A 24,456-nucleotide genomic window follows, 5' to 3' on the forward strand; every position below is an offset into this window, starting at 1 on the left:
AAGTGATCAACATTCCCCTCCGGGGGTTTGTGTCCTCAGTTCCTGTACATATACAGTACACCCTGAGGAAAGACTTTTTGATTATACAGTACTAGACCATAGAGTTCCATTCCAGATGCTATTTTTTGCATGTACTACTTACCATAAATATTTTGCATGACTTGATTGTTCCAGTAAACATGTATTTGTAATTCACAAACAGTGCACAGTGTGTACATAAGTGCATAATTAAGTTAGTAATATCCTTTTCTTTCATCTGCAGAGCAAGTTAATTGCTGTCCGCATTATTCCAGCAATCGCCACAACAACAGCTGCGATCGCCGTACTGATGTGTTTGGAGCTCTATAAGCTTGTCCAGGGTCACTAGAAAATCAGGTCCTACTGCAACGCATATATAAACCTGGCCACCCAATACTTTGTCCCGTCACATCCTTGTGCTGCCCCGACATTTACAGTAAGTGACAAAACTATTCTTTTATTATCATCTTATATGATTGTTTTGTAGGTTTTTTTTTTCTATTTTTTATATATAAAGAGCAGAGAAAAAGAGTGTGTGTGTGTTTTATTTTGATTTAACATGAGGAGCTCTTAGCTGCTAAATACAATATATCATAATAGTTGAATGTATATATATATATTGACTATAAGTCTCTATTGGCTCTTTTACAACAAAATCTATTAAAATAGCAATCCGTGACTCCATTTCAGGAATTTTACCATGATTAAAGACAATGCAAAAGACATTGGCTAAAACCTATTAACTCTAGTAAAATCATTGTAATGCATGGCGTCAAGTAGCAAAATTATAAAATGACATTCAATTTATTTATATTTGTATTATTAATATTTTTATTAATTAATATTAGTAATCATAATATTTTTTTTTTTTTTTTATATTATTTTTTTTTGTATATGTATAATTATATAGTTTATTTTTTAGTTTTTTGATTATATTAGATTTTATTGTTATTATTATTTGTTTAGTGATGTTGAAAATATATAAAATAACTTTATATAATAAATAATAAATAAAAACTATAAAAACTTTTTTATTATTCTATTATATAGCTAATAAAATACTAAAATATTATATTAAAATACAGTGTTAATATTATTTGTCTAATGATAATAAAAATATATAAAATAACTTTATATAATAAATAATAAATAAAAACTATAAAAAACTTTAATGTGTAATTACCAATAGAGTTATAACAATTTGTTTTCATGTGTACACTGAAAAAATGGTTTAAAAATTGGTGTAAAAACTATTAATTAATTACAAAGAATTACAATGAATTAACCATAAAATTTTGAATTAGAAAGACGTTCTTGTAAAAAATACTCCAGTAATCTTTGTCTTATTTACAGCTTCATGAAGAATATATATATATATATATATATATATATATATATATATATATATATATATATATATATATATATATATATATATATATATATATATATATTTTTTTTTTTTTTTTTTTTTTATATACAGTATCACTGTGCTTACAGTATGGTCTTCATTTGTTCAAAAAACTGGTTTTAGACACTTATGGAAGACTAATATGTAATTTAGAGTAAATGTACCAGTCAAATGATTTTGTTCCCTATAATCACTCTTGTACATTGAATAAAGGTCATTTTCACTGTGGTTGAGTTGTGTTATGAGGGCCGGGGGTGATGGGTAGGGAGTGATGGCTGGGGTGAAAGGCTACAGCATCTGTCTTCCGTCTGGATCTGGACCACTACAGGCTTTAGTGAACTTATTTTCCTCCTCAGGGGCTTAAACCACATAGTAACTGTACACTCACCCCCGCAGACCCTAGTTGGTGTGTTTGCTCAGTTTAGGGGACTTCCACTTTCAAAGGGAATGTGTTTAGATTTAGACAACTGATCATTCAGACAGACACGTGCAGAAAGCAGCAAACCTCAAAAGAATTGCATGCAAAATCTGGAGAGTTTAAGTTTGAGCTGGTGTGCTTATTGGTTTATAACGACCGCTAGAGACTAAAAACAACTGAATGGCCGAAGATTTGTGCAGACAGACTTCATAGATGACATAATGCAAACCACAGACACGGCCGCCCACATGTGGGGGGAGTGTTGTTTCTGCCAACATGTGCAGGGTCAGAGTTGAGGGTAATTCTCACCCAAGGGGACAGGCGTTGAGCTGGGCTTTGAAACACACAAGCTCAGGTTGCTGGTGCGATGTGACCATTTTATGGAGTGTCCAGACTGCTCCTTTCTCAAAATACTCAACACACACACACTGTTTGGATTACAAGAACATTCAGTGGCCCTGAAAGGTATTTAGAAACCAAAGCCACACAGATCGAACTTGACAAAAATAACTTTTTTTCTAACTTCATCATTTCTGCTTAATGTCTTTGAATAATTCTCAGGTTCACACGAGTGTCCTCGCAGCGGAACCACAGGTGTGGTTCATCACAATAACTGTCAACATGTTCCACTAACTTCAATGAAGTGACAATATTTTTTTTGTATTCATTTTGAACAGAATACCCATTTTTTATCATTTAAATCTTAACAAACATCTTTTTGTAATACACTGTTCAAACTATTTTTCTATGTTTTTGAAAGAAGCCTCTTATGCTTACCAAGTGTGCAATTATTTGATTAAAAATACAGTGAAAAATTATTACATTTTTAAATATCTCTTTTCTATGTTAATATTTTTTTTAAAATGTAATGTAATCCTGTAATGCAAAGCTGAATTTTCAGCATCATTACTCCAGTCTTCAGTGTCACATGATCTTTCAGAAATCATTCTAATATGCTGATTTGCTGCTCAAAAAAACATTTCTTATTATTATCAATATTGAAAACAGTTGTGCAGCCTAATGTCTTTGTGGAAACCATGATACATTTTGTTTCAGAATCATTCTTTGATGAATAGAAAGTTCAAAAGAACAGCAATTATTTGAAATTGAAATCAGAATAGGAATGTCTTTACTGTCACATTTAATCAATTCAATGCACCCTTACTGAATTAAAGTATTAATTTCCTTCAAAAATCAGATTCCGGACTTTTGAACGGTAGCCAATATTTTGCTTAAAGTGTGCATATCTTTCTTAGTTTTTAAGTGAGGCTTAAATGTTCAGAAACTTTTCAGGACTACTGTGTAGAAAGGTTTTTTCAGCCTTTCTTTTCCTTCATCTCCCCTTTCACTTTTTCCATCCCTTTTGTTTTGTTTGCATACCTTTTTCATATAACTGGCACAGTGTTCACTAGTTTTTTCCAAGTACAGGATGTGTGGAAACATTTCCACACAATGGACTTGTTGATTTTGAGCTTTATTTTGTGATACTGATACTGTTTGAATGCATTCACATGGAAAACAAATTATTGAGTCGATTAGTTAACATTTCCTTTTTTAAAACCTTTGTTTAGACTGTGATGGTGATGTTGTACACTCTCAGAAAAAAAGGTACAGAAGCTGTCACTGGGGTGGTACCTTTTCAAAAGGCACACCTTTGTACCCAAACAGTCCATATTGGTTACCTTAATATACATATAAGTACCTAAAGTGTAAATATTAGTGCCTAAGGTTCAAAAATGTACCTTTTGAAAAGGTACTGCCACAGTGACAGCTTAATCCATCTTTGCTTAATCTAAAAGCACTTTGGATTTAAATATCTGTACATGTGCGAGCAGAGGAAACAGAGATTTGCTTTTAAATACAACAATTGTGCCGGTGAGTAAATATGTCTATCTAATGCATGCCAAATGCATGACAAATTTAAAATTTTTCACTTGCATTTACATAATGGATTAGTTGTTGCTCCTCTTGAAGACCAAATGGAGTTGAGAGCATACCATAAACTAAGAGGTAAGAGCATTTATTTGGATATGACACGTGCCACCTTATTTGACCATTTATGAATTACGACGAGGAGGCAGAAAGTGAACCCTGCAGAAATGACAGCTATTTCCTGCCATCGCAGGAAACTCCTCTATTAGAACCAGATTTTCTTGAGCTCCATTGCGGCTGCCTTTTTATTCTTTTAATCATTCACAGCTTTTTAGAGAGACCATGTAAGAAAGAAGGAGGCTGTGGGGGAGAAATGGAGGTTTTAACGACCATCTGCTCAATCCCAAAGCTTCTTCTCACTTCTTTGTTCTCAAGCGTTCCCTTTATGATAGAGTTTCAAAACATCTTTACTTGTTCATTCCTTCACTCTTTTTCCTTCTGTGTTTACTGTAGAGTGCACTCACTTGCATAATCAGCACTGACAATAGAGCTGAGCAATGTGTACCTTCATCAGTAAGCATTTGGCCTTAGTTAAAGCTGTGCCTTATTAACGATGCACAAACACACCATCATAATCACTTTACATGATGACATCTTGATGAAGTGTTAAGGAGGATAATGCACATGTTTAATGTAGTGCAAAATTTGAGGACACGCACAATTTAAAGATAGGAACTTAGCATGAAATACAGTCATGAAATACATTAACAGACTTGTTAATGCTTCCCATAATGTGTATTGCAGTTCTTTTGGAGTAATCTTGAATAAAATTGAGACGTTTCATCATTAGTCTGTTTTAAATAAATGCTGCTCTCTATTCATCAAAAAAAAAAAAAAAAATCTTTAAAAAGTATTTTCCACAAAAATATTAAGCAGTACAACTGTTTTCAGCATTGATAATAATAAGAAATGTTTCTTGAAGACTGAAGACTGGAGTAATGATGCTAAAAATTCAACTTTCATCACAGGAATAAATTACTTTTTCAAAAAATATTCAAATAGAAAACAGTTATTTTAACTTTTAATAATATATCACAATTGTACTGTTTTTGCTGTATTTTTGATCAAATCAATGAAGCCTTGGTGAGCAAAAGAGGATTCTTTCAAAAATATATACCTGTATGTATGTATGTATCTAGCACTCTCCTGTTAAGAGGCATAATTAAAGTTGTTAAGACTATCTGCATCAGTTTTTGAGCTTTAATCCCCTCAGTCTTTCTACTTCTCTGGTCTTCAAAACCTTTCTTTTTATTAGATTCGTATGGTTGAGTGAGTACAGAAATCCCTCTAGTTTTCATTCAAATAAAATGGTAATTTTTCATAGACATGCACCAGAATGATTGCCAAAAGTTGTGTGTGGCCGTCTAAAGTAATTGCTTTGGAAGTAACAGCATACGGCATCCTTTCCATATGTCTGCATAGTGAAGTCATTGAGCCGTACTTCATATGGCACATATAGTAGAGTCATGCATTGAGTCCTGGCTTGCCATCACAAGACCACACCAAGAGGCTTTAATCATATGAACAATTCCTGGTGGTAAGAAATGAATGGATAGTTGGATAGACAAATAGCAGTTATTTTTAGGGTATTATTGTGGTATCAGCTATTTCATTTAAATGTCTTTCAGATGGTCTCCTTCTGTCTAAGTGAACAATTCTTGACCAGAATAAGCTGCAAAGTGGACCAGACTTTAACTAAATACGCCCATCACTCGTGATACCAGTAGTCTTGACTCTGAACTTTTTCTCCCAGCAGTGATTTTTAGTTGGTAGTTGGGATCAATCAGACCACAGGCCATGTTATTTTCATTAACCCTCAGTGTTGAGTGCAGGAAAGATGAGCTTTCCCATAATTCTCCCTCCATGTGCAGCGGTGGCTCTGGAATCAGTCTTTAAATTAGATGGGAAAGTTCTGGTTTGAATTAGCTAGTTTTAGAATGTGTGTACCTGATGGAAAATGCTGAGAGAAAACTAGAGCAATAAATTAATCATGAAATTGATGCATAATCCTTGTCCAGCTGTATGTTTTACAGATTCCAAGCAATATATGAAATACTTTATTGACTAAAAGAGGAATATTTCTTTAGAAAGACTTATAAGATAATACTGCTAAATAATACACAATAAGACCAGGAATATGTAGTAAAAAAGTAAATAGGGAATGTGTGCACAACATCCTCAATTATGTGTTTATTTGTCTGTTAAATCAACAGATTTAATTAGAGTTTCAAAATCCAGACTGTTTTGTTGCAGGGCGGCATGGTCGTCGTTGTGTTATCATTATAATTTGGTGATAATGCCCTATGAGAAGAAAGTAAACAAGCTGTTTAGTCTGCTGGCATTTGTGTTTGTGTCTATGATGCTCATCAACGCAGCAATGCGGTGCCGTTTGCTGAACATAGAGGAATTTGGCCATAAAACAAACAGACACATGAAAACACTTATTCAATTAAGATGGTTTCCATGCAAACGTGTCCCCTAAGCTAGAGCGTTAAAGCCACAGTATGCTTAACAGGGCTGGTCTATGAAAGCACCAGAACTGAGGTCAATATCACACTTCTCACTAGATAAAGTCTCATGAGATGTGATGTCCCCAGACTGCAATGAAATATATACCGTAGCATTTCAAAAGTGCTGCTCACTACATGAAATGTGAATCTGCCAATACTTGCATAATGTTTAAAAGAATAATGTTAGCAGTTGGTTGTTTTTTGTTTCTTTGAAAACTATCTTTGATTGGTTTGGCATAATTTATAGTGACAGATTCTGTAGTACTCAGGGTTTTATTTTCATTCCTACAGGGCAAATATCTCAAGCTACTGAGTGCTTTGTTACTGTAGCAATGCCATACAGCATGCAAAAAGACACCTAAGAGGATAAATCTGACCTCATCAGAGCCTTAGTACTCCATTTGTGATTTTGTGTAACATTTTACCAAAGTGACCTTTTTTTTTTTTTTTTTTTTTTTTTTTTTTTTTTTTTTTTTTTTTTTTTACACTAAAGTGAATGACTGCCTCCTCATGTGACGCATAATAAATGACCATTAGTGATCACTAGAAATGGATTTGAGACATAATAATGCATATAAATAGCCCATAAGCACCGGTGGTGGTGTCTATGAATGGTTTTGGCACAGTCACATTTAGATGAATGCCATGAAATTACAATTATCTTACATTATCTTACAAAGTAATCAGTTGAGAAAATGGAGAGTGTTTCCTTGCCATGCAAATTCACTGGAATTCCATCAGATAACTGGAATTCTCTGGAATGCTCTGGATGATATATTTTATTGATCATGAATCTGATGCATAATCCTTGTCCAACTGATGTGTTTTAGAGATTCCAAGAAATATATGGTACACTTTATTGACTTCAAGACAAATATTTTTTTCTTTTGTGTAACATGCTGATGAATAATGATGCTATTAGTATAATGTGTTTGTAATATCTTATTAGGGGAAAGTAGACTGGAATTCTTTGAAATGCTCTAAATATAAGCTTTATGTATTTACAGATTGCTTGATTGATTGAGTGAATAGATCAGTCTTTTTCCTATGAAACCCATCTTTCCAGAAAGCATGTTTCACATGTTGTTGAGAGCGGCATGTGTTTTAATGGCACTCAGACTGACCGCCAACTCGCATAGATATGTACTGTATTCACGGCAGCTGCTCTCTCTCACAGATGGAATAGACCATGTGTTTCTTCATTTTTTATTCAGTCCTAGTTCTCTACCCATGCATATGTACAGCTGGAAAGATCACGGAACATGGGAAGTGTTATTTCCTGTCTATGTATGCATTTAAGTCTCTTCATTAACAAAACATCAACTGCATGGAAAGCAGAACTGTAACTTGTAAGAGAGGGGAACAAAATTCAACTGTGGTTAGTCGCTGTGCTGTTACTGATGTTCATACTTATAGTTTATCACAACATACAGTGGGGAATATATTTATTTGATCCCCTGCTGATTTTGTACGTTTGCCCACTTACAAAAAAATGAAGGGTCTGTCATTTTTATGGTAGGTATATTTTAACGTACAGAGACAGAATACCAACCAGAAAATCCAGAAAAAACACATTATATAAAGGTTAGAAATTGATTTGCACCATTTGTAAGAAACAAACTCTATTGACTGACTCCTTCTGGCACGAGCCATCAGTCAGGTGGGGAGTGCCTCATTGGCAGGACAATGAGCCAGACTTTTGTTTACTCTTTATCACGTCAATGGGCCTTTAGTAGGAGGGCCTATAGTTGGAGTGTAAGTGTCAAACCCTCTGGAGACTGCCTGCCATGCCGTCACCCCTCTCCATCCTTTGTTACCCCGCTCTGTTCCTGAAGGGTATATGCATGACTTTAAGGCGATTAAAGGGAAATATTCAGTCTGGAAGGCTGGAAGGTATCAGATTTTTCTTTATACAGTGGTTCAAAAAGTATTTGTCACACTTAAAATGTCTAAATGTCATTGCATTAAATTACATTGTTTTTTGTGTGTTTTTTTTCTCTTTCAATCTGTCTTTTAATTCGAGTGATATTTTGGTGAATTTTGTTGGATGTTTGTAAGTTTTTATTCTTCAAAATTGTGCTTTTGCTATCTTTCTTGAACAAAAATGCATTTGCTAAGATATTTTGTGATCTAATGCAATGACGTTCATGCATATTTAACTGTGACTTAAGTGGCCAAATACATTTTGGGGCCATTCATGCTTCACTCTGGCATCTTCTTTCTTCTTGTGGCCAAACATCAAGAAAGGTCTTTCAGAAGAGTTTTGGTGATGGCCATCTGTCCCTCAATTTTTCTCCACAGGGGGCTCCTGTAAGACAGATCAATAATCATTTCCTAATGACAGACACACTTTAAACTGTCGCCCTTTTTCTGAAGCTTCTTCAGCAAAGCAATTATTCTTGTTTTAGATGATGAAAGAGAATTGAACTAACCACAAACAGCTGAGCAAAGGGTACCTTAAACATAAAGCATTGGTTTACTGTAGGATTTACACTCTTTTCTGCATTGATAATCATTATAAATGTGGATGCATCTCAGCATACACTAACGTTCTAAAGTTTGGGGTCAGTAAGATTTTTTTGTTTTGTTTTGGAAAGAGGCCTCTTATGCTCACCAAGGCTTCATTTATTATATTAACTAAAACAATAATATTGTGAAATAATACAATTTAAAATAACAGTTTTAGAAATTTTTACAATTATTTTTCTTTGATGGTAAAGCTTAATTTTCAGCATCATTATTCCAGTCTTCAGTGTCACATGATCCTTCAGAAATCTTTGTTATATGCTGATTTATTAAAACATTTATTATCAATTTCGAAAACACTGCTGCTTAATATTTCTGTGGAAACAGTGATACAATTTTTAGGATTCTTTAAAGAATAGAAAGGAAATAGAAATCGTTTGAAACATTTTGAATGTTTTACTGTTACTTTTGTTGTTTAAACTATCAGTTTAATGCAGTCATGCTTAATAAGTAATTTCTTTCATAGACCAAAGTCTTTCTAACACTTTCAATCTTATTATCGTGTATTTGTTTATAATGCTCCTGCAGTTTTGCATGCACTCATTTTCTCCACTTAATGTTGATGCAAATCAATAGCATTTTTATTAGTATATTAATAGACCATGCATAATATTTTGCAGATTCAACAATAGTGAAAAGGTCCCAGCCAGGTTCCAATCTCTAGTGCCCATAATGTGTTTATCAGCTGTGTTTTGGCTGAACATTGTGAATCAGCTGGCTGCCATATTTTGCCCCTCAGGCCACATATTGACCTTTGGAGGTACCAGTTGCGTCAGAGGTCTCATTTCATTACTACAATCACCTTTGCATGACGTTAAAGAAGTGGCATGGACAAATCAGCTGATCGTTTTTTATACTGTAGCAACAGAGTTAAACAGCACCAGAGGAAATGGATTGTTCATGTTCATCTGTTAGTTCGAGGTCATGTGTTTCCTCAGTTATGCCTTTCAGCTTACACATACTGGACTTTTGCGGGTGATTCAACACACTGAAGTTGGGACTTTCAAAGACTGTCATAAGACCTTATTTTCCCAAACATCCCTAAGATTGCCATTAGCACACTTGGAAAGATGATTGCATGCTTATCTACTCATAAGAATGAACAGATGCTAGTCTTGCACAGCCGGACTATCATGACTAAGTTAAATTTTTCATCTTATTCGTGCCAAGAGCTGTCCACTTAGAAAGTAAGGGCCTGTCTGACTGACTTGAAAGGCGGCCAATCAGTTCATTTTTACGGCATGTTTTAATGTGCTATTTAAAGGCAGGTTTATCTGAAGTATTTCATACCACATTGATAACTATGATTCAGAAGGTTCCCTAACAACAAAACCCTATTCTATACACTTCTTATGGCAATGAAAACCTAGTTTTTATTGTGTATAGGGATTGAAACAAACTCTAAAAACAGTTTCAGCTGTATAGGTTATGAGAATGAGTTCATTGTTATAGTTCTGGCGATGATTCTTTCTACCCCGAACCTTAGAGGACATGAGCCGTTCCATTTTTATTCTACAGGAAGGGGCGACTTATCATGCTGCAGCTTTTGCGTCAGGTTTCCTGTTTCTGAGAATCAACCATTGTGTTGCAGGCTGCATCGAGCAGTCACTCAACAATTGCTATCAACCCTTTACTCAACTCATTTGTTGTGTAAAGGCTTGACTAATTGGTCATTTGTCCCCTACTAGATACAAGATCTTTTGTATGTACTCCTTTTAACATTTCACATGTGCAAGAATCACTCATATTTTCTAGTTTGTAAATGCATTCATAATGCAGTTGTCAAGACATGTTGTTGATCAGTTGTGTGTTCCCTCAAATTCTTCTCTCTGGCTTGGGCACTGCAGAGACACATGCTGAGTAGTGAAAAAATCCTGGTTTACAATGCAGCCTGTGATAGAGTTTATGAAGAACAGATGTGAATGTTGGCAGAGCTCCATTCTGAGAGTGATTACCTCACATGTTTGGCCCAGAATTTCATATATTCATCCTCTATGGACTGTAGCAACAGAACAGAACTCTGTGAAAGATATACTGCATTTCAAAATTAAAAACTCAGAGGAACCATTGGAATTTATTAATCGTATTGTTTTAAAGCCATTTTACATAGAGCAACGCCTTAAAACCCACAGTGAGCAAGCAAGTCATGATGGTATGAAGAATCATGGTTCATTCTCTTCTGGATTTATATTTTGTTTGTCTCTTCATTTATTTTGTGATTTTGGAGCTTGATATTTTGGAAACCTTGTTTTTCTACACAAAGAAACTTGTGTATGTTAAAAGCATGTGCTGAATGACTAATTTGTGAGGATTTGGAGTCTGTTTGACTAATAGTGTAAAAATTAGCATCTATTTTAGATCACATACTGTTCAAAAGTTTGAAATCAGTAACATTTTTTATTATATTTTTGAAAGAAGACTCTTCTGCTCACCAAGGCTGCATTTATTTGATCAAAAAATACAGTACAAACAGTATTATTGTGAAATATTATTACAGTTTAAAATAACTGTTTCCTATATGAATATATGTTAAAATTTAATTTATTCTTGTGATGCAAAGCGTCATTACTCCAGTCTTCAGTGTCACATGATCCTTCAGAAATCATGTTGATTTGATGCTCAAGAAACATTTCTTATTAACAATGTTGAAAATAGTTGCTTCATATTTTTGTGAAGACATTTTTTTCAGGATACTAAAAAAAAAGCATTTATTGAAATAGAGGGCTTTTTTTAATTTTTTTATTTTTTTTATGTTGTTTTTTTTTATTGTAATGTATTGCTTCTGTGTTGAAGTAATTTCTAATTAAAAAATCTTACTGACCCCAAACACATTTTCCCCACTGATTGTTAATTCAAACCAATAGAGCATTTTGCAGACATGAACATGCACAATTTTATTTTATTTTTTTCAACATTAACTTAGAAAAAAAAAAAAAATGAGAAGATCCCAGCCAAGTCCCAATCTCTGGTTCCCATAATGTGTTTTGGTGCCCATCAGCGGTGTTTTGACCTCAGACTTTTAAATGGCAGTGTAGATAAGTCAAAGCATTAAGACTTGTGGCACCACAACACAGACACCATCAAGTGATGGGATTATGAAGGTTTATGGCAGAAACACCTGGATCTGAGGATGCTTTCTACAGGCTTAGACGTTTTCAAATAGGATTTGCATCTTTCCCAAAGACTAACAGGTTTCCACATTACTAAGCTAATTTTTAGCCCTCCCATGGAGAGGTTAACACTGTCATTATACCCTTTCATTTGTGGTTAGACTGACCCCTACTTTCTTAGTTAAGAAGACTTAGCATGCAATGAGGTTTCATCCATTCCAGAAATGGCTGTTTTGCTTTTATATTATGTATTGATTATGGTGTCTTTATTTGTTTCAACCTTGATATTAGCCATAGAAGTAATCAAAAATGATAGTAACCATGCAAGTACATTGGCACACGTACAGCATAAGGGAAAGTCTAACTTCTAAAAGTGAAGCTCTGGTCGCAGATTGGGTGGAGTAGATATATCCATTGAATGCACTGAAATGTGGTCGGTGTCGGCACAGCATGACAAATTGATTGCGTTTTTTAAATTACTGTGGTTGAAAACATATGCTAGTCTTGCTATTTACATGACTGAGTAGGGAACTTGACCCCTATCACTTTTAGACTTTTGGACAGTGATATCCGTCCTGGCAACATTTCTGAAGACTTGAATTATTCCACTCTATACACTGCTACAAACATATTTGCTGAAACTGGGTTAGATGACTTTGATTTGCACTACCATTCAAAACTTTGAGGTTAGTGTATATATATATATATATATAAAGAAATTGAATACTTTTATTCTTTAAGGATGCATTAAATTGATAAAAAGTAACCGTAGAGACATTAATAGAAAGACTTAAATTTGAAATAAATGTTGTTCTTTTGAACTTTCTATTTCTATAACTTTAAAAGATTCCTGATAAAAAAAAATTAAGCAGCACAACTGTTTTCAACATTGATAATAATCAGAAATGTTTCTTGAGCAGCGAAGCAGCATATCAGAATGATTTCTGAAGGATCATGTAACACTGAAGACTGGAGTAATGATGCTGAAAATTCAGCATTGCATCACAGGAATAATTTTAAAATGAATTCAAATAAAAACAGTTATTTTAGATAGTAAAAATATTTAGCAATATTACTGTATTGATCAAAGAAATGCAGCCTTGGTGAGTATAAAATACTTATTTTAGTTTATCAAATGCATTCCATTATGAGCCAAGGACGAACAGCTTCCCAAACAAATGAAGTCCAAGTAATTCCACACAGGTACAAAGTCCAGCAGAGGTGAAATAGCAGAGTATTATGTCTACAGCAGACAGGTGATGTGTCTCAAGTCTATGTTAAAATGATCAAACCCAGAGGACAGTTTTATTGCTTATTGGTAGCTCTTTCATACCTCTGGAGATTTTATCAGTTCTCAATTATGAGTTAGTTGCTCATACAGTGAAGACCTATAAAAGTTATCAAAAATCTATTGCTCCTGGAGGAATTTGAGGCTTGGTTTTGATCACACGAAAGCAGTGTATTTTTAGGTGAAGGTTCAAACATACTTCGACATGCAGTATGTTTGAAATTTTGTCAGCAAGATCAAGTCAAGACATGGATCTGTTTTATTCTGCAAGACTGAACTTCCTCTTTCCAGAGCAGTCATAAAACCGCGTCTCCTTACATTTTCATGCACTGCACCTCAGGCAAACTTTTTGAACAGATGAAAAATGTTTTTGAATTTATCATTCATAATTTATAAGCTGCAGACATATGGTTGTAAATGAGATATTTGTAATATGTCTTCTATTAATTTTTACCAGTATACACTAAAAAAAATATTTTTTTTATTGGAGTATGTTTTAATAGCAAATACTATTTTAATGTTTAATTCAAAGTGTGATTTGCTGTTTTTCTATTATTATTATTATTTGTGAAATTTCCTACAAATTTTTAAGTCAAATGTTTTCTAAACCAGCTTTGTGGGTACACAGAATAATTCAAACTTGTGCAAATGGACATAAAATGTACCGTAATGTATGAACTCTAGTATTAGTCTTTTTAAGCAAGTCAGTTCATGTGAGATGCAGCAATTTCTTTTGTCAAGCTTCTTCAGTGAGGAAAGACCAAAACTGCTTGCAAACCTTATATTTTAATGTAAAATTTCAAGGAAATCAGACAAAATATAATAAATGTGTTTCTTTCCCATTTGTTGTTTTCTGTTTATCTTGTCTCTGGTATTATATGTCCTACATAACCTCTGACCTGGACTGTGTCCAAGACATGAGCTGCAAATGTGTCAGCAGGGTTAACGAGATCTATGTCAGCTGTTAATGCCACAGCCATGTAGTTCATGCAGACTCAGTCAACTAAGTGAACTGGAGGTGCAGTAGTATGCATGGGAGAACTAGCATATATACCCTCAACTGAGAGTGTTAATGTGTGTTAAGCATGTGTTATTAGAACCAGTGTGTCGTGTCTGTCGGCAGGTCGCGGGGCGGCGGTACTCTCTCTGGGACGACTTCCTGGTGCAGGGCCGGCATGAGGGTCAAAAGGAAATGACCTTGGAGGAACTGCTGAAACACATTCAGGTTAAGCACACACGCTGTCAGCATCAGACACTTAAAAGACATCAGATACCATTCACACTCAGTCTCACACCAGTTTTTTCTAAATCTTCTTTGTCTTTTCTTTGGAACCAGAACTGATTTTGCTGTGCCACATAAATACATGCACTAGCATTCAAAAGTTTGGGGTCGGTAAGATTTTTTTAATGTTTTTGAAAGAAGTTTCTTATGCTCAACAATGCTGCATTCATTTTATTACAAATACAGTTAAAATAGTAATATTTTATTTATATTATTTATAATAATATATTATTTATAATATTTAGTGTGAAATATTATTAGTTTAAAATAGCTTATTTTCTTTTTCAATATATATTAAAACATAATTTATTCCTGTGATGCAAAGCTGAATTTTAAACATTAGTCTTTAGTGTCACATGATCATTCAGAAACCAGCCTAATATGCTGATTTCTTGAGTTCTTAAATAAATAAAAAAATCTTACTGATACCAAACTTTTGAACATGTAGGACATTTGTTGGTTAAATTTTCATGCAGTCTGTATTGATTAAAAAAATTGTTGTTTTTTGGGGGAACGTGTTTTGTTTTATTAGTATTATTATTTTTTTGTCATTTCAGGAAAACCATAAGTCGAGCATCACAGGCTTATATTATGGTACTGCTATACTCTACAGTGATCTCTCGGATCATACTGAGGTGTTTATGCTGATATACAGCTGTTTTAAGAGAAATATTCCACACAGCATTAATCTTTTGTATCTTATGTTGAATGCTTACTTGCATAATATTAACCTGAATTCTCTGATATGTCATTAGATCTGTCTAGACGGAGATTTTGAGACTTTTGTCCCTTAGTGTTCATTTTGGGATTTTCCTAAGGCTTTCCAGCATAACGGTCATTTGAAGCCACACGCCTTCATTAACCCCTCACATCTAACATCAGTCTGCTGACAGACCTCAAGGTTATTCCTGGGTTCTTCCTGTTGAAATTAAAATTGGTCACTGGAGGGAAAATGAAGAGAGATAATATAAAAGCCATGTATAAAAGTATAAAAAAAACAGTGTGAATAATATGTAATCATGTAATCAATAAACATGTAACTGTAGTCTGATTCAGAGTATTTTAAAATGTAATTTAATCTAATTACAAATACTTAATATTTGGGTAACACTTTATTTTAAGGTGTCCTTGTTACACATTACATGTACTTACTATTATAATAACAATGAATTGTGCCTAATCTCATGCAAGTAACCCTAACCCTCACTATATAGTAAGTACATGTAGTTAATTAATATAACTCAGTACTTAAATGTATAGTTACACTGTAACAAAGACACCTTAATATAAAGTGTAACCAGTTTTTGAAATCTGATTACATAATCCAGATTACATGTAATAAATTACTACCCAGCTCTGCGAATCAAGCAGAATATAAACTAATATTTAACACCACCTTTTTATCTCATCATTTTATTAGACTGCACAAAATTAAATAAAATGCAAAATAACTTATTATAACTTATTTCCTTAATAATTGCACAACACTTTCTAAATTAAACATTGAATTTAAAGGTGCATTTGTATATATTTCAAATGCATTTTTAAAAGTTACATATATTTTATTTTTTTCTACATTGTTCTACAACTATAGTTACTGTACAGTGAGCTGGTACTTCATTCTCAACATAGCCGGTGTTACTTAGGCATAACAGTGACCTTCCTGTTCCTCTATAATTATGAGCGAGTCCATACCACACCCTTACATAAATAAACACTCTCTACATTAATTCACAGCAACTATTCTTGTGTAATCATATCTTGTATAAAGATGTACACTGAAGATAATGCTTGTTATAAAGCTTTGGTTCTTCTTTGATTTAGTCTAAAAAGAGAAGAGGTATTTTTATTGATTGATAAACTCAGTTTGTTGTTTGTGCAGCATAACAGATTTGGTACGCACCGCAACCAAGCATGAGATTCCAGATCACCAGGAGAGGTTGGAGATCGTTCCCTCATTTGAAGAGGATGAGGATTGCCAGACCGTCCCGCCCGACAGATACCTGCTCAGGCGTCCACTATTAACCTCTCTCTATTAACTTTGATTCTAGGTTTATGCTGAACAGTCTTAAAGTCATGTGAATTTATACACTGCAAAAATTACTGTCAAATATAATCAACATGCTAAATTTAATTCTTAAAACAAATAAAAATATTGCCTATAAAACAAAACAAAAACTATAATATTGTATAACATTCTAGTAACACTTTACAAAAAGGTCTCTTTTGTTAACATTAGTTAATGTGTTAACTACAATGGAAGAAACAATTCAATCAGAAATTGTTAGTAAATATCACATATAATTACCAAGAAACAGCAAGTAACACATTGAATTAAACATAATTTGTAAGTAGAAAAACATAATCCAATAATTTTATTTACAACTTTTCAAATTTATAATAAAGACATTATTTTAAAATATGTAAATATAATTTTTTATTTATTAATCTTTGTTAATGTTAATAAAAAAAAACAGTTGTTCATTGTTCATGTTAATGAACTAATTAACTAATGTTAACAAACACAACTTAATGTTAAAAATGCATTAGTAAATGTTGAAATTAACATTAACACTATAGAAGTATTTGGTTACACTTTATTTTAAGGTGTCCTTGTTACATTGTAATTATACATTTAATTACAGAGTAATATTAATTAATTACATGTACTTACTATATGGTTAGGATTAGGGTTTGGTTTAGGGTTTCTTGCATGTGATAATGCATAATTAATTGTTATTATAATAGTAAGTACATGTGCCGTGTATCAAGGACACCTTAAAATAAAGTGTTATCAAGTATTTTTAATTCTTAGTTCATGTTAACTAATGTAGTCACAAATGTTAAGGAATGAAACATTGTAATGTGCTACCAATATTGAAAAAGTCAAATATGGACTAATATTATGATAATTTGCAGTGCAAAGCTTGAACTGTAAAGTTATTTTTTTGTTTTTTTTGCAAAGAATCTTATTATTTTAGTCTGTAAGTGAAATGTCTTTCTGTTGTTTCTTTTAAACGTGTCTCCTGTATGTTTGTTAAATCCCGCCCTCATCTCTTTGTTATACAGTCCTGACCACCCACCCCTCACCTCACTATTAGCATGAATGAGCAGAGCCAGAGACACAAATGAGCTGCGTCTGCTTCAGTTAATTAATTTAATCACCTTCAGATGCATCTGTGTGTGTTCAGTCCTAATCACATTACAGCAGTGGGTCTCATTCTTTTTCTTGCTATTGTATTCTTCTTATAAGCCTTCAATTCTGCAGTAAAATTCTTAATATATAAAAATCTGTCTACATCTCATATCATTATCAGTAAAGTCTTATTTTAAAGTGTGCGTTCCATGTTTTAGTCACTCAGCTGCTGCCTTTTAGAAATGAAGGATAATATTTGCACATTATATGAGCTATTCGGTGTCGTGTTGAAACTATGAACTATTGCACAACTCTAAGAAATTTAAATTGGTATATACAAGAAAAGAATCAAGTCATTTGATTGCAATTGAATGTAGGAGAACGTTAAACTTATGTTGCTAAACAAATTTAATGTTGGTTAGCATTGAAAATAATTGAGGGATTATGACCTGTAAGACTTATTTTGATTCTTTAATAAATGTATTGAAAATTTATGTCATATTTCAGTCTTATATTTTCCGATTTATAAAAGCAGACTTTGAGATTTTTGCTTTAAACTAGATTTTTCTAAGGTGAAAACTATATGGTATTAAACCTGAACTCTGCTTTTTAATGCTTTAATGGCACTTTCATATTGTCAAATCCTCACTGTCATCAAATGTTTTGGAACATGACACTTTGGCTTTTAGAAAAACGCAGAAGAGTTTCTTTTATATATAAACATTTATTAATACGTAGAACAATATTAGATGTTTTCAGAAATAAATTCCAGTCCGTTAAATAAACACATCAGATGTTTCCAATGATGCCATTGCATATGACAGGCTGTCGACTCCCAGTCTTCATGAACTGGTAAAAGTCTGGTCCCAACTGGTGCAAACTTGTGTGGGACTGGTGAAAGAACGGTTTGGGGGCTTGAAATCCCACAGGACAAGACATGCGTTTAGTGCAAGCCTTTCTCTCCTCAACTCCCTTTGACATGCCCGCTAACTTCCGCCGCATATTGACCAGAAAGTCCTTGGCTATTTTGCGGCTGGCGTTCGGCTTGAGTTCTGCAGAATCTGGGCACTCTGGAAGATCCATCCAGTTCTTAATAAGATCTGCAAAGCTGTTGTCCCCAAGAACCAATGGTTGCCTGTTACGCCCTCGGGTTAACAAAGATGTGGTCCAGTCCGTTGGCTCGCTGGCCTCAAATGGCATCCAGCGCTCCAGGCATGCATCTGATGTGGATTTGGGTCGGATTTGGTTGGTGCGGATGCACGCAGACGATGAAACGCGTACATTCCTCGTACGCCTCAACACCACACCTTCATCCTGCCACGATGCTTCAGAGTATCCCGAATCAAAGTCCAGACTTTTCAAGCTGTTCGGGGAGCCTTGAGGTAGACGGCCAACACTGGCCTCCTCATCCTCCTCTTCCTCCAGCGGACCGTCCAGGCAGCAGGCCGAATCGTAGGTGCTGGCATCACTGATGTCAGAATTCCGCAGGCGGCTGAGCTGCTCCCTCTGTTGTGCCCTTTTTTGACCGGCTCGAGTCGCGTATGAGCACTTAATTTGATCGGCGGGTTCTCTTATCTGCTTCAGATCCTGTAGAGATCTCATCATGTTGCGCATCTGGTCCCGGAAACAGTCGCCTGAACTGCGAACGCACAGCTGGAGAAAAACAAAACAAAAACAAAAGGTTAGTACCTCAACTGCACAAACTTCAGTCTACATCATCTGTGAGGGCACTAAGATGTAGATGCATTTTTTTTGTTTTTCTTCAATATTTTGAATCATGTTTTTTTTTCCTTTAGATTTTAGTTTTGGTATTTTTGTTGTGCGTTTGACAATATTTTTGGAATTTATTTTATTTTCTGTTTTCATTTTAATTTTTAAAGTTGATAATATTTTACATTTAATTTTTATATTTTAAGTTTTCATTTTAATTTTAGTTTAAGTTTTAGTACATTAATTGTGTGTTGTTTTTTATAAGATGTTTATTTCACAATGAAATTTTTTATGGTTTTAGTTGTCAATAATAACCCAGCACTGTTTCATTATACCATCGCAGGACAACATGAGCTTGTTCCTCAAAAATGTTCTAAATAAAACCGTAAATCCATTGTGAGCCTGACGTGTCCAGAAACTAGAATTGCCTTTGAAAACAATCCATGGACCAGGCCAATCAAACAAGCCATAAAGTTGATTTTCCCCTCAGATGAAAGCAGTCCGGAGTTTTCCACAGTTTAAACCTGTAGCATTAATCAAGAACATGATGAGTGGGAGAGGAACAAACACACAATCCATTGGGCTGAGTCTCGGGGGAGAAGAGTCAGAGCATGATGCATGCAGATACATCCGCACCGATTGTGGGAACCGGAAACAAGAGGAGTTCCTTCCTGCACTGCTTCTGGAAGAAAGAGAGTCCACACCTCTCCCACCTCAAGTTCATGATTAATGCACAGATTGTTGTGGTCAAAAAGGAAATGGTGTCATTTTTGGAACAATGCTACACGGTGTTGGCTGTAGTTTAACAGCAAATGAACTGGGATCAGAAAAATTGTGTACGTCATTCTATTTGGGAGGGTTCAATACAAACAAAACTCATATTCACAGTAATACACATATAATTGGGAATTGCATCAGCAATGCATTAATATATATTGATCAGAACAGATGTACATTTCTCCTTTAAAACAGTGTAACTTTAGTATAATTGAGATACTATTAGTTTTTTTATTTTTGTATTTTCATTTTTAATTGTAAAATTTTAATAAATTTTGTTTTGTTTTTGTCATTTTTTTTTTAAATTGAATGTCTATAAAGTTTGTATAATTTTTGTTTTATTTTACTTTTGGTTATTTTAGTACATCATGTTAAACTAAATGAAAATAAGAAGTTGCTTTGACAACTAGCTGAATTAAGTTATTTTTATTTCATTTTAGTTAGCATTTATTTTAAGTAAAATATTTTATTCTCAGTGGTTTTAGGATTAGTTAACTATAATAAGACTCCAGAATGTCTTGCACCGTCCTTAATTCTATGAGAGAGGGAAAAAAAGAAAGAAAAAGAATTCCTCATGACCAGGCTTGGCAATATCAAAAGATTCGATCTTTCCAAGTTCTACACCTCTTAACAACCAGAAAGTCCCTGTTTTCCAGCGATAACATCCGGCTTCTCTTAAGTGATTTACTTTACTTTCACTTCCAGCTCTGCTGTAGCCATAAAGCATTTGGAATTTTTTGGGAATGCTTTTGAAAAGCAGAAAAAACACCCATGTATGTGTACAGACGGGTTGAGGCAGAGCTATAGGACCAGTGACCACTCCATGATGTTATCACAGCTGTGAGAACTTAGCCATTTGGCTTTAAGCTGCAAGTGTGTGCGTGTTTGAAAAGACAGTGGTTGCCAGGGGCCATGAAAAATGCATAGAGTTGGGTGGTGGTCAACCTCCATCATTGCTGAAAATGTACATTTCAAGATGGGTTATAATCCTTGAGGGAGGCACATTTTGTGCCAGTGCATGTGTCACATTAATATTTTGAGTTCAAACTATAGGAATATTAATGTGGCATATGAACAAATGCAATCAAAATGCCAGATACAGATTTTGAGACTCTAAACTGACATTTTTGTGGAAGTCCACAAAAAAAAACAACAACAACGCTACAGTACCATTGACCATTGTTATTATTACTGTACAATCATTTACCAGGGTAAACGTCCTCTCAGAGACAGAACTGAATTGACCATTTGGTTACTAGTCCATAACTCAAAACAACATGCTGATGACATTTTGCCAAGTTACTGTTAATAAAATATAAAACTCTCGACTAACTAGCTTATCTGATTTTATATTCCGTATATACTTCAGTTCAATATGTGTGTTCCGTTAAATTGCATGACTTAGACTAAAGACGCAACCCTTGTTACAAATAATATCAGCTTTTCAGACAATAAAATTATCTCTAGATGAACAAGAACAAAACAAGCAAAGTAAAACGCTTACCATCTTTATTTTTCGGTTGCTGAGTTGGTCCACCTTGAATTGTTTCCCGTTTCCCCTGAGAAAAAAAAAAAAGATGTGGCATAAATATTTTATTTTATTAATGCACAGATGTGTGTATATACAACCTTAGGGCGTTTGAGAGACTTACCAACTGTTCACAAAAAATATCCAAGAGTTTTTAAAGCAGTCCAGAACAACACAACAGCTCGGGCTCCTGTCAATGCGCGTTTGGACTGAGCGCTGAGCGCTTTTGATCGCGCCGTCAGTTTCCTTTTAGGACAATCTCAACCAATCAGCGACATCCGCCCCCCTGCCAGCCAATCATAGAGCGAGAAGTGAAACGTGAGCGAAGAACAAGCGCTTCGCACCTGAGAGACCTCTGCGGTGTAATGGACTAGAAGATGAACTTTATAAACAAATATAAAGTAACAAGATAATTATAACATTATAAAATAAAATGAAATGAAATATAAATTATAAATATAAAATGTGTCCTAGTATGTTATTTTATATAACACAAAAAAAGGATAGTATCAGAATCAAATGAAATCACACATGGAAAAACTAACACAAAAGTATCAAAAAAGCACCATGGCAATGTATTTTATTTCATTTATTTGATTTACAAATTATTATGGTATTATTTTATGTACTTAAGGGTACTATGAATATATTATGGAATACAAATTTGGAATTTACTCAGTAACATGATATTACCATCGCTATTATTTTTAATAATATTATCTAGGCTTATATTTGCCCGAGTGTAGTTTGGGGTTTTATTTTATTATTATTATTATTATTATTATATGCAACTAATAAGACTCTTGGCAACTAGTTTACACAGCAAGGATTGCCAGTCATTTTGAGTTTTTTTTTTTTTTTTTTTTTTTTACACAAAATGTTCTTTTAGCGCCATCACGTGGTCAAGAAATGACACTGCAGAAGTAAGATGAATGTGAACTACAAAAAGATGGAGAGAGAAGGAAAAAAAAAAACATTACCTGGCAGTAGGATAATCAGGTTCAGCAAAAACACATTTTCTGCATCAAGACACAAAATAAAAAAGACACAAGGAGCACAGGTCTATCTTACATATCAACTTTTATTTCCAACGAAATCTTTTATGGTATTTCGATATTTAGACTGTGGTCTAAGTTTTATTTAGCTCTTAAAATGTGCTCAACACTTTTACATTTTCCCTATGATCTACAGACAGTGAAAACAAGGCACAGACATCGCGCAAAAGAAGGGATGGCACAGCAACAGGAAGGAGAAATGTGAGGGCAGATATAAATGTGTTACATGTTAGTCGATTCTGGATGCTGTCAAAGTCAAGCTAGTAGAGAGAGTGAAGACATGTGAGGGAATGTCACGCCGTGGTTTGAAACGAGCGAGCAATTTCATATGATCCGTCATGCAACAATATACAGTTTGAGCCTGGGACGAAGAGTCGCTGTTACAAAAGAGACGGCTCGTTTTCTTTCTGTGCTCACATTAACTTTACAAAAGAAGCAGTTTAATCAAATTAGCACATCCATAAAAGAAGTCCTCACCCACCTCATTGGTAAACTGCCGAAAACAAAACCCAAAGCTCAATAGAAACAAATATCTCTCCACATGTTTTCTGCAAAATTAAATATTTACACATTGAGAACCAATTTAAAATCAGGTTCAGGAAAGAGGGATGGTGTGCTGGAATTCACTGAAGTTTCTCTTTTCCTTGTTCACAAGTCTTTTTCAGGTCGTCACATTAAAAAAACAAACAAAAAAAAACATTATGATTCTTATAGGTAGTTGAAGGCAGTCTAGCATGTCGTGTAGAACCAGGTCCATCAAACCGTTTACACCTTCCTGAGGAACAATCACAACAAATCAAGAAGGTTTGGCACATTCATTATGAATTATGAACACTAACAAACTTACTATATGTTTGTGAAGTGTGATTGTGCTAGCTTTAAATTAAACAGGGTTTGGTAATTATCCATTTTAAAATCTTATTGTCACCAAGTTTTAATATTTTTACTAAGAATGGATGCATTCAATTAAACAAGTGTCATTTAAAACATTTTTCTGATTATATTACAAAAAATGCTTTGATATTCATCAAAGAATCCCGAAATCCACAAAAATATGAAGCAGCATTTCAACCCTGATACAAATAAATGTTTCTGCATATTAGAATGATTTCTGAAGGATCATGTGACACTGAAGACTGGAGTAATGATGCTGAAAATTCAGATTTGCATCACAAGAATAAATGACATTTTAAAATATATTCAAATAGAATATATTTTAGAATATATATATATATATATATATATATATATATATATATATATATATATATATATATATATATATATATTTTAAATTGAAATAATATTTGACAATATTACTGTTTTTACTGTACTTTTGATCAAATAGATGCAGCTTTAAGCAACTAAGCTCATGCATATGAAAGTGTATCTGAACACAGGTGTGTTTTGTGCATGAATGGTGTGTGTGTGTGTGTGTGTGTGTGTGTGTGTGTGTGTGTGTGTGTGTGTGTGTGTGTGTGTGTGTGTGTTTACCTCATCATTCCCTTGGGCCTCCTTCATTAAAAAAGGCCGCAGTCCTTCAGGTTGTTTTTGATGATGACGTCAGTGACGGCGTCGAACACAAACTGCACGTTCTTAGTGTCAGTCGCACAGGTAAAGTGGGTGTAAATTTCCTTTGTGTCTTTTTTCTTGTTGAGGTCCTCAAACTTGGTCTGGATGTAACTGGCAGCCTCATCATATTTATTAGCTCCTGTATAAAAACCACACAGAAAATCTTGTCATGCAGGTTTAGTT

At 34.0% G+C, this 24,456-nt stretch overlaps 2 protein-coding genes and 1 pseudogene across 2 annotated transcripts in view; 1 reads left to right on the forward strand and 2 right to left on the reverse strand.

Annotated features, from left to right (window-relative positions):
• The window catches only part of LOC109091200, a 31,753-nt pseudogene extending 15,104 nt beyond the window's left edge, over window positions 1-16,649 (forward strand).
• A 1,690-nt stretch (window positions 16,650-18,339) lies between these two features.
• Window positions 18,340-22,103, reverse strand: LOC109091735 (PAK4-inhibitor inka2-like). Its single transcript, XM_019105521.2, has 3 exons — window positions 21,771-22,103; window positions 21,623-21,677; window positions 18,340-19,284 (listed from the first exon to the last, which is right to left on the reverse strand). Exons 2-3 carry the CDS (start codon window positions 21,623-21,625, stop codon window positions 18,421-18,423), a joined length of 867 nt encoding a protein of 288 aa, XP_018961066.1. The 5' UTR covers window positions 21,626-21,677; window positions 21,771-22,103; the 3' UTR covers window positions 18,340-18,420.
• Window positions 22,104-22,709: 606 nt separating this feature from the next.
• LOC109092502 (guanine nucleotide-binding protein G(i) subunit alpha-2-like) overlaps window positions 22,710-24,456 on the reverse strand; it is a 39,879-nt gene continuing 38,132 nt past the window's right edge. Inside the window, exons 8-9 of the mRNA XM_042758958.1 lie at window positions 24,196-24,412; window positions 22,710-23,476 (exon numbers count right to left, since the gene is read on the reverse strand). Coding sequence (XP_042614892.1) covers window positions 24,222-24,412 — 191 coding nt within the window. The 3' untranslated portion in view covers window positions 22,710-23,476; window positions 24,196-24,221. The remainder of the gene's footprint in view (window positions 23,477-24,195; window positions 24,413-24,456) is intronic.

Source organism: Cyprinus carpio, chromosome A6 (genome assembly GCF_018340385.1).
Source record: "Cyprinus carpio isolate SPL01 chromosome A6, ASM1834038v1, whole genome shotgun sequence".
NCBI lineage: Eukaryota > Metazoa > Chordata > Actinopteri > Cypriniformes > Cyprinidae > Cyprinus > Cyprinus carpio.